The sequence below is a fragment of the Zeus faber genome (assembly GCF_960531495.2).
Source record: "Zeus faber genome assembly, chromosome: 7".
Classification (NCBI taxonomy): Eukaryota; Metazoa; Chordata; class Actinopteri; order Zeiformes; family Zeidae; genus Zeus; species Zeus faber.
The window spans coordinates 9627567-9639258 of NC_137203.1; the positions used below are offsets into that span (position 1 = coordinate 9627567).

General features: G+C 46.1%; 1 protein-coding gene across 1 annotated transcript; it reads left to right on the forward strand.

Moving 5' to 3' along the window:
• Window positions 1–777: 777 nt before the first annotated feature.
• On the forward strand, window positions 778–2550 carry hic2 (hypermethylated in cancer 2; the record flags this gene model as incomplete). Its single annotated transcript, XM_080004379.1, has 1 exon — window positions 778–2550. The coding sequence occupies exon 1, from the start codon at window positions 781–783 to the stop codon at window positions 2548–2550; it is 1770 nt and encodes a 589-aa protein (XP_079860505.1). The 5' UTR covers window positions 778–780.
• Between the last annotated feature and the right edge of the window lie 9142 nt (window positions 2551–11692).

Below are 11692 nucleotides of genomic sequence, written 5' to 3' on the forward strand. Positions count from 1 at the left end.
ATCGAGGCTATCTTGAGCTGAGCTCCCAGAGAGGGCACCCCACTGAAACTAGAGGTGTTCTCTGGAGAAGGGGAAGAGAAGCTGAGACGAGGAGGCAGCCTAGATAACTTGCTATTTTATTCTTTCTTTGTATCCAACCCTTTGGCTTTTGTGCCAGAACAGTGGCACGGTGTACAAATTCTAAATTTGATACATGCAGCATGTAAATCTTGTAAGAGACAGGTGAGAAAGTGTCCATGTTTCTCAGTTACTGTGTTATCGTTTAACATGCCTTCGTGATTGTTCGCCAGTTATTGATAATTATTTGGGTAATTTCCTGAAATAACCCGATGCGTTGGCAAATCTCACTAACATATCTACACTTCTGATGTTTTGGCACTACAGATTAATAACGAAATAGCTGTTCTACATTAGGTGGATGTGCATTGTGAAAAAAGTTAAATAAAGAATAAGAGATAATTAAATCATTTTAGTTACAATGATATTTCATGATCATGACAGCCCTATTTAATATTTACAATATTTACAGCCTTAAATGGTTCCAAAATGTTTTCTTTTTTTACATTCTCCGAATTTTTTTTTTCTCTCTCTGGGAATTGTTTTTAAAGCTTATTAATTCCTTCGAGCCAAAATAGGTTCAAAAATGGCTACTTGTAATGCTGGTAATTCCTGAGTTTTTCACCTACTAACTGATTTCCCCACTTGTTTGTCTATTCTCTTGCAGCTTCAGGTGGTGCTCGTGTAGGAAGAGAGAGAGAGAAGGAAAGACGGAAGGTGGAAATGGAACTGCCAAATCATGCCAAACAATTGCTGCTGCAACTCAACCAGCAGAGAGCCAAAGGCTTCCTGTGTGACGTTATTATCGTGGTGGAAAATGCGCTCTTTCGTGCCCACAAAAATATCCTGGCAGCCAGCAGCGTCTATTTCAAATCCCTGGTTCTCCACGACAACCTCATTAACCTGGACACGGAGATGGTCAACCCCTCTGTGTTCAGACAAGTCCTGGACTTTATCTACACTGGGAAGCTCCTTTCGTCATCGGACCAAAGCAACGAGCAGAACTTCAGTGCCCTCTTAACCGCAGCTAGCTACCTCCAGCTCCATGATCTCGCCGCCCTGTGCAGAAAGAAGCTCAAGCGCAACAGCGGAAAACCCTTGCCAGGTAAACCCTCCACTCCAGGTCCGCTCAGCCGCTTACGCCTCAATAACCAGCGCCTATCCTCCTCCACCCCCTCTAACAACCACTATCCCCCCGCCCCCTCTGATGCCGACCAACCACAGCCAGATGAAGGCCTTCGGGACAAACTCTCAGATGATGAGATGTTTGTTGGCAGCTCCGGGAAGAATGCGAATGGCGGGAACGGCAGCAGTAACGGTAACCTCAGCAGTGGAGGGAGTGCTGGGGAGCCGGACCTCGGCCTCGATCTGTCCAAAAAGAGCCCTCCCTCTGCGGGTACAGCCACGGATGCCCTCAGCCCACACAGCAACTCACAAGAATCCCCCCAATCTGCCTCAGTATCCACAACCAACAGTGCCTCACTGGATGACTCCTCCACCACCCTACCAGGCCTAGACACCTGTGGCCCAGAACCCATGGAGCTCACCCCCAACCTCAAAGCACCAGAGGAAACCCCAAATCAAGCTGACGGCCCTCCACCCCATAAAAAATCCAGACAGGTCTCTCGCAAGAAAGAATGGCCTAAGAAAGATGCCTCAGGGCTGAAGTCGGAAGACCACGACAGGCCCCTGGTTAATGGGGTGATTGTAGTACCTAAAGATAGCCGCTCCTCCATTGGGGGTGTATGCGGGGGCAGCGGCAACAGCTTTGCCTCCGACCAGTCCTTCCAATGTAAAGAAGAGGAAGAGGGCGGGGAAAATGGCCAGGATCACAGCGACGAGAGTGGGCAAAGCGATGGCGAGAGTGCAGGAGGAGGGGGTACGGGAGGAAGCGGAGGGGGACACCAAAGCGCCAACTATGTATACCGCCAGGAGGGTTTTGAGCCAGCATTCGGAGACAACCTTTATGTGTGCATCCCTTGCGGCAAGGGCTTCCCCAGCTCTGAGCAGCTCAATGCCCACGTGGAGACGCACACAGAGGACGAGCTCTACATCAAAGAGGAGGGCGGAACTTATGTGAAGGAGGAAGATGAAGACGAGGCTGAGGACCTCTCTGCCCCCGTGGGTCCCTCCAGCTTTGGTTCTGAAACGCGTCCCTTCAAGTGCACTGTCTGCAGTAAGAGTTACAAAGACCCGGCAACGCTGAGACAACATGAAAAGAGCCACTGGCTGACCAGGCCCTTCCCCTGCAACATCTGCGGCAAAATGTTCACCCAGCGGGGCACCATGACGCGCCACATGCGCAGCCACTTAGGCCTCAAGCCGTTCGCGTGCGAGGAGTGCGGCATGCGCTTCACCCGTCAATATCGCCTGACGGAGCACATGCGCGTCCACTCCGGGGAGAAGCCCTACGAATGCCAGCTCTGCGGGGGCAAGTTCACCCAGCAGCGCAACCTCATTAGCCACCTGAGAATGCACACCTCACCCTCTTAGAAACACATCAAGCCAAAGAACTCTGGGAAAAGATGAAAGTACCTTGCTCTTTTTGACCTGTTTTCCATCTCATCAAGCAAAGAAACGCACACTTATACTCATTCACATGCAGAAACAACTATTTCTAAATGCTGATTCCGGTTTAAGCTCCCCATCTGCCCGGCCCAGTAAATTATGTAGCTGTTGGCTGTATTGGGCTCTCGGTGGTGCTGGGGGCGGGGTCTTTTTGACGTAAGAATCAAGGGTTCATTTATATCGACTACACCGCAAGTGATGTCTGCTCACGCCTCAGGAGATGTGGGGGGATGGTGTACGTCTCTGTCTCACTCTCTTACGTCACCGGGGCCACGATGGTCTGTGTTCAAAGTCTGATAAATGTGAATGTTGGTACTGTCATATTAAGCCCCGTTACCCCTCCTAGCATACACTTTAGCACAGACTCCCTCTCCTCCGCCGCGGAGTCTGCGTCTTTTTTCAGATTGATCCTCAACTGGATAACTTTCACAACCCCCCCCTCCCCCCATATCCCTCACTGCTGAGATTTTTACCTTGACCAAAAACACATGCAAACATTACAGGCAATAATTTAAACAAAATATTACTTTTTGTTTTTACCAAGGCAGCTTTCTGTCCTTGGTTATGTTGGTGATGGGGATCCGTGTGTAAAAGGAGGGTTAACAATGTTCGGGACCATCTCCATGCTTTAACTTCAAGTCCGAAAAAAGGTGGTTTCTACTGTGGGGGCGACGTCGGCTCGAGATTTTTAGTTCACAATACAGACAAACTATTATAGTCCTCCGTACGGTGGGGTGGAGAGGATTTTTTAAATTGTTTTTTTGTTTTGTTTTTTGCCTGCTAAAGACTTCCCAGGAGCAAATCCCGGAAAGAAAGATGATCCCTTTCGAGGTACTTGTTTTACTTAAAGAACTTGTATTGTTTCAGTGAATGTTTTTAACTGGAAGCTGTTGAGGTGTTTATTGTGGAGGGAGGGTTTCAGGTTTGTTGTGAGGGTGGGGTGTTAGTTTCATTGTGGGGGAGGGGGAGGGCGTTGTAGACTGAACAAGGTGTTCAGTGGGTACGTTTATTTTAATTTTTATTTTTTTTTCGTCTGTATAGCTTTCCCCCCCCTTTTCCCTCAGAAAAAAGAGTCTATTTCTATAGGCTTGTGACCTCGCTACCTCTGATTACTCTTACAAACTCTATGTTGATTAGTTGAAAGTTCCTATGTAATTAATTGTAAAAAGTGTAGATTATGGTTACTTTATCACCTAATGCTTTAACCTGCCCATCTCTCAACACAGGTTTTTAATGCTCGTAGATTTTAACACATTTTAATGATTTTTTTTTTTTTTTTTTTTAGCTGTGGTTTTCACCTGTCATGAAGACAGCTTTTTTTTTTTTTTTTCCCCCCGGGGGGCCCTGCTCAATGCGCCCCCACCTCAAAATGTACTGTAGTTTCCTGAATGGAGCAAATGGTAGTCGGTTTCGTTAGTTAGTTAGATGCACAGTGTTCCAAAGATCTTATGAATGTTAAGGAGAACAGAGCTGACTAACAAACATTGCTAGACAAGTTCATAACCAAAGTTATAAAAAAAGATGTACTAAAGATATATAGCATACTAAATTATTTCAATTTTGAGTTCTTTATTTCGCTGTATAAATAAAACAAAATACAAATTATGAATTATATTCTAACTCCAGACAGACTCCACTTGTTGTGATGGATATCGACCAATGATTCTTTAAGACCGGGGAAGAGTTTTTTTCCGTGTTTTGCAAGGAAAGCTTGTGCTGATTGGTGGGCCAGTATAAATGTAAACTTTACAACCCGAGGAAACGGTGAAGTTTGAGACATGTTCCCATAACGTGTTTTTTTTTTTTTTTTTTTCTTTCGTTGGTATCCAGAGTCCATCACTTTATATTCCCTGATAAAAATAAAAAATAAATAAAAAGGAAAAAAATAAATGGGGGGGGGGGGGCGAAACAACATTTTATTTGTTCTGTTCAGACCAAAAAAAAAAAAACAAAACAAAAAAGATAGACTTTATAATCAGAATTTTAATGTGAAGTTCAAGTTTGCTTATTAGTTTTTTTTTTTTTTTGTTTTTGTTTTTGTCTTTTTCAAGCCAGACTTGTGAAAAACTTGGAATAACGGAGAGGCAGGGGATGCGCTGGACAGACGGACAACTCTTCTTTCTCTCGCAGCATCCGTTTTTTGTTTTGTTTTGTTTTTTACTGATTGTCATTCTGGTAAAGCGCAGAATGTGTGCGTTATCCTTTTTCGTTAACTTTCTCCCCCAATCGGACGCCACCCTATTCGACCGGATGCTGACCCTGGATTCCATCCTAACCTGTCCGGCGCATCTCGACTCTTAAACAGTTAGACGGCAGAGCATGAACCTTCGCTGCAAGTTTTTGGTATAGGCATTCCTCTATTATGTTATTTTTAACTTAATTTTTTATTTTTTAATTCCTCCATTGTCCTCATGTTATGGTCTGTGAAATGTTTATATTGGGGATGCAGCTACAGCTAAACAAGCACCGCTAACCCTTTAAAGGGTGTCTGCATCGTGGACTCCCCCACAATTTTTACTTCATGTTGCCGTCTTGCTGCAAAGCGGTTACTGCTCAGTGAATAAATGGTAATGGATTTCTCACACTCCCTCCCCGTACAAAAACATGTTATTTATCACCGGATCCACTTTGCTCGTGAGCGCGTCTGGCGTGAGAGGGAGTCCACGATGCGTTCCCTTCGAGGGGTTATTGTACTGTAATGTCTGTCATGCAAAAGGTGTTTTTGTGCAACCAGATTGCTAGCCATCTCTGCAAACTTCTTTGCAGCTGCGGTCGAGTGTTTGTTCATTCGACATAAAGAAGAAAACTACGAACTCCAAACTGTGACCATATTACTACTACTCATATACTTCAGGGATTGTTCTGCATCTATGAATGTAGGGCTCTCAGCTACACTTGTAAGACATAGTATTGTATCGATTTTTCTCTGTATTTTAATCATGGGAAAAGCAAAACACTAGTTTCATATTTAAGACAAAAGGGGGTACTTTTTTCAACTAACACAAAGAGCCTTGACAAAGGCGAGGCAGCTCAAAACAAATCTACATTTTCGTTTGTGACACTATGTTCAGAAATAGTTGCAAAGTTGTACAAAGAACTAAGATGAAAAAAAAAAAAAGCTCATACCCAAATCCACAAACTATTTTTTAAACCAAAGCACATTTGAATGATTATGGAACCGTGTGTGGCTCTAAAAAAGATACATATGTATTTATCTCATTGTTTACATAAACTTTTACAGTTTTACAGACCTCAGCTGAGGCTTGGCCAGTCAGAGAATTGGTTTTGTGTGTGTAATTTAAAAAAAAAAAAAAAAAAAAAAAAGCTTTTCCACAGAGGTTGCTGCCATATCCCAAGCATAGCGTAAAACAAGTGAGGTGCTGCATATTCAAATAGGGGGAGGAGTGTGCAAAGGGGAGCCCCTCTTTGCCAGCTGGCTTTGGGGTGACCCTGTGCCCCGAGTCCCCCTGCCCTCTGGCCTGTCTTCAGATGCGAGAGCAGCCGTGGGGGGTTTGCGATGTGCCCTTGACATATTCATCAAAAGGCATTGTTAGTCTAGATGTTGGCTCGATGTTTCTTCTCCATGTTTACCCAAACAGACTCGAGGACTATCTCTGCTCTTGGGTTTCTTAATTTGTGGGAGTGGGTGGGTAATGCTCGAAGGGTTTACCTCTGATGCTTGGTGTTGACCTGTTATAGCCAACCTGGAGATAACAGCATTGTTCTAATAATTGCATGTAAACAGGATTTCTGGTAGAGTCTTAACTGTGAATGTTGATGTTTTTTTTGTTTGTTTGTTTTTTTTTGATTTTACAATGTTTTAAATCAAAGATATTTTTTTTATTTTTATTTTTGTTTTATTTTATTTTTTTCTCAAGCTGCCTGGGTTCTGTGTGTTGAAGCAGCACAAACCTCTGACTGGCCGGGCCTCATACAAAGTTGGTGCAAACACTTATTGACAGTGTTCCTTTTTTTATCAAATGTCTATTGTTGTCAGTGATGAATGTATTTATTTCCGGTTCTGTCCTCAGCTCTGTATAGAATTTGCTCAGTGTGTGAGACTGAGCTGGTGGCAGGATCCCCTTTTTTTTTTTTTGTTTGTTTTTGTTTAGAGGATTTCAAGCTGAGAATCAAAAATCAGACACAAAGCATAGCCATTAACTACAATCTGTGAAGATGACTTTTTTTTTTTTTGTGGTGCAGGAGAGGCTCTTTTATTTTTGTTTTCATCACAGATACTCAAAGAAAATGGTTTATGGCATTTTATATCATCTTTCTCAGTTACAACAGACACTCTGTAGGGATTTTATTTCATGTAGCCCACTTTGGGTGTTTACGCCCATGTATTCTTGGGTTCCACACACTTGGGGAATTGAAGCAATATCCCCGTGTGTGTGTGTGTCTGTGAATGCAGGCAGGGCATGTGACCTGTGTGCAGAATGGAGGCTACTGTATCTTCTCTAAGCAGCTCTACCTGGGTGTTGCCACGCCGTTGCCCATCATTAGAACATACTCCTCAGTAAACACATGAAACATCAACATATCAACACAACCTCCACTTGGAAATTCTGTTTGTGAATAATTGTGGGGTTTTTCTTTTTTGTCTTAAACCAGTTGCCACTACTTCCCTTTATTGTGCTAGTTTTTTTTTGTTTTGTTTTTGTTTTTTTAAGTAGTTAGTTTTACATTGGAGGGTCTTGAAAACATGGGTTGAGATAGCTTTACTAAGTGCACTTTGTATGTTTTTTCAAAGCCTCTGGGAATTCCCGGAAGCTCTCATATCTGTTTTCATTAACCCGACGGTTTACTCTCCTTCTCTCTTACCTCATCTTTGTCGTTTGTGTCTACCTAAACATCATATCAATACGCAGTGTTATGAAAGCTTTAACGAAAAATCAATAACACAAAGCAGAAACCAACACAAGCGGGAGTCTGCATTCAGCTCTGAAAGTTCCACGTTTGTGATTTATTTTTTTAATGCTACTGTTACACCTCACAGTCTTCTATCACGTGGGACACTCCAATGCTTTACTCTAGGTTTTGATGTGAGGGTCGAGGGCCCAGTCTGTCCAGTTAATGCGGAGATGCTCCTCCCTGCTTCGACAGACCAAACCAAAGCTAGTTGTAAAATGGCCTCCAGCGCATTGCTCCAGATGCTCCAGACCTGAGGAGGCCATTAAACCCCTGCCAGAGCTTTAGTGTCAGCTTTATCCCAGTTACACCTTGCCCACAGTATGGCCCTTTGACCCTCCTGTTCTGTTGCTGTTACCGAAGCGAGTGTCTGAAACCTTTTTTACCTCCCTTCCGTTGTTTTTACTTTGCTGTTCCTCCGAGGACGCTGTGCAGTACTACTGTATCCGAAGCACCAAATTACCTCAATCTTTCAGTGTTTACAGCAATATGCTAACTTGCCATTACGACTCAGCACGTATGTCTCTTATCTGTTTCTCTTTCATTCTTTTTTTTTTTCTTCTAAATGTCAGGCTGCAACCAAAATAGTTTTTTTTTTTTTTTTGTTTGTTTTTTTTTGCTTGGAATGTTGCTTGGCGTAATCTCCGAATCTGTGCATGAATTTACAAAGTAGTGTCACTTTTAAGAGTGCTCTATGTCAAAGCGAAGACATTAGCTGCTAAACTAGTACTTGAAAAGTTTATATCACAGGCGCTGTCTGTGAAGTTGGGCGTATCGAGCTTCTCCCCGGTTCCGTTTCCTTCATGAATAGCCTCTCAATAATGTATCAGGATCCAGGGGCTGAGAGGCCCTGAAATGGACATGTAGGGTCTTGGCCTATGAATAATTGAGGGTGGTGAGCCCTCCCCCTTTGTGAACACACTTCACGTGCAAAGGTGGACACACGGCAAGATATTTGTTTGCCTGTGAACACATACACACACACATACACTACATTTGCATTCCATTTGAACCACAAACTCGTCAACACAAATGTTTTCCATTGACATACACACTGGTATTCAAGGTTGCGGTCCTGTCATCTCCCTGTGGCTAGTGGCAACACCCAGGCTGGGCTCTCTTTATCTCCACTCCTCAGAGAGCTTGTATTCAGGTCAGAGCCGTCGTCGTGCATAGCGATGGGGCTCGCTAATTCAAAGTGTCATAAAAGTGTAATACAGCTGACCTCAGCACTCACAACCTTGCAGTCTTAATGTACAGCAGTGAGGAAAATAAACTGTTATTTTATGATCTTTTCATTAAAAGCTTGATTGAAAAACCAAATCCGCTCAGAGCCGCCTGTCTTCTTTGGTCAAAGTTGTTTGTGCAACGGTGAGACGATTATTTGGGATTGTTGTTTTTTTTCCATTTTTTTTTTCTCCCAGCAAATGTATTACGTAGGGAACACATTTCTCAAAACATCATTCCAGCCCATCTCAAAATAGTTTTTGTTTTAGTTTTACATTCTAAAAGGTGTCCTTCCAGTGACACGTCTGTGTTTGATTCATACCCTCGCGACCGTAGAGATGGGGAAAAATGACGGTGCCGAAACAATATGACTTTAGTTTGGGACTTAGAGCAACGCCTGGAAAACGCCCTTCAGCGGAGTGGAGCGAGGGGCACGCACTAACGTCTTTAACCTACTCATCGGCCCCCTCCCCCATTGTTCGTCTCACATGCTCCTCTTGCCCGGGCAAGGTGTGGCCGTAGCTGCAGGCTCCCGGCTCGTCTATCAGTTACAGTAAACACACACTTTGCATTTGACTCCCGGTGCCTGGTGGTAGGATGACGGCCGCTTCGGCCGCGACCCATCTCCCCTCGCTTGTGGCATTCCTTAATTCATCCCCGCGTTACGCGCCTTTGCCGGTTACTCTCCCCACACGCTTCTCCTCCCGCCCCCTTTGTGGTCTCTCGTCTCATCAGCTCATCTCCCTCTGCCGTGTCTTTAAACCTACCCCCCACCCCCCCTTTCTCTTTGCCTTCTCATCATCCTGGTTCAGGTCAGATTGGAAAAGCTGGCACGTTTATGGCTCCTCTGTGCCATTAGTAATGTGTCGTGCCCCTGGAGGTGTCACATGCTAAATGACCCTGAAAGGGGTCGCCTAGGAACAATGACTGTGGTGTCGATAGCCCTACCCTTCCCTCCCCCACCTTAGCCTCTCTCTCTCCCACTCTCTCTCTCTCTCTCTCTCTCTCTCTCTCAACACCAGCGCCAGGCAAACACAATAGTGCAAGGTGGGGTGGGGTGGGTGCAACGAGGGCGTCGGCCACAGTGGAACCCTCCGCGAAAATAGATGACTTTGAGCTGAGAAGTTGCCACGTTGTAGAGGAAACTCGTCTCGACGCGAGCCCCTTACGACCCGGGGTGAGGAGCGCCGAGATACCGGGATGGCCTTGCGCCCCCCAAAAAGTTTTCACCACTTTCCTTTAGCCCACGTTAAGGTCGGCGAGAATGAGTGGAATTCACCAGGGTCTGCCCCGGTGGGTCCGGGCTTGCCTCTGCTCGTCTGCGGCGGCCTGCTAAAACGATCCGGGGAATGTGGATGAAGGGGACGCCTCTCCTGCCCGGTGTCGGCGAGGTGGTGGACAACGTCTGGTTGTAAGTGGTGTGCACAGAAACTCGTATCTCCCGCGCCGGATGACCCTACCGCCTCCAAGGCGTCAATAACGGCTGTGTCATAAAGCGGTTGCGCTGCGAGCTCATTTCGGCGACTGGCCACCGGTGAGGAAGCAATTTCGGGACAACGTATCGGCTGGGGCCGGAGAAGTTGTTGCACTGTAAGGTATCGAGAAGAGTTAAGATCTGGGAATCCAAAAATGTAATTTACGGCGTGCGTTCATCAAGCTGGTTTGGAAGACGAGGGACTACGAGGGCAGAATAACGGGTTTTAACAAGTATGTTGGTCAGTTGCGCGAAAGGGAGAGAAGGGAGCTGGCGGCTCGGTCGGACTGCTAAACCGGTTGCCCGCCCGCCAGATGGTTTTTTTACCTCCCTTGAGAGAATGGATCACCTACAAGTAGAATTTATAAATTCTGATCAGGTGTGCATATATCTTCAATGTTGTCCTGCACATCAATTATTAACAGCGCGTTGAATTAATGCCTCGGAGCTGCAGGTTGTGGTGGTGGTGTAGCGGCTGTCGGATTCTACTCCTGGTAGCGTCTTAAAAGGGGAGCGATTTGGGGGAAACTAAGCCCCCCCCCCCAACCTCCAACCTGCAAAGCTCTGTCCTGTTTACCACTTACCTCCCTTCCTCAAACTTATAGCCCCACCACCACCACCGCCACCTACCCTTTTCCATGTGTGGACATTCCCTTTATTAATCTCGTTCACTTTGCCCTCTTCCTTGCTCGGGGTGAAGCGCGTTGCATTCTGTCCCACTGGATAGGCATGTCTCTTGGCACAAAGGAGAAACGCTGCAGGCAAAGTATACATCTCCATTTGTGTGGGATCTCATTGATTCCCGCCCCCCCCATGGGGTGTGTGTGTGTGTGTGCGTGTGCGTGTGCCCGCGCCCGCCCACCCGCCCCCAACGCCTTCCTTTCACCCTGCCTCTGTGCTTGATTATACAGAGCTATCCCTCCAACAGGCCCGGTCTTGTGATGGTGCTGTGTACAGGTTTACTCGCCTCTTCGTCAATAACCCATCAGTATTGATGGGGGCTGGAGTGGATTCAGAGCATCATTACAGGTTTGGGCTTGATCTTCGATGCAGTCAGCTCCTCCGCGTGGAGCGATGGGAGGGTTCCCAAGGTCCCCCGCGCGGGGCGAGGGAGGAACGCAGCGGCGAGACGGAACGCGGGCCGAGTGCACGCGCTTACCCCCACCCTCCGCACTCTATGCGGTCCATACAAGTTGGATGTGGCAGGTTGTGTTTCGGGTTCACGCGGTACATACATTCATCAGCCTCCCGCGAGCGCGTGAGGATCCCATTCAAACGTGGGTGGGTGCCAAAGGGGGAGAGTTAGATAAATTCTACTCACTGTTTCAATGCCCATTGAAACCACTCGAGAATGCAGAGCCAGGTGCAGCCTGGGCTCCTTCAGTGGGCCCACTCTTTCAGCGCGAAACAAAATACATGACCTACGTATCTGTCCGGCCCACCGTTTCTTTTCCT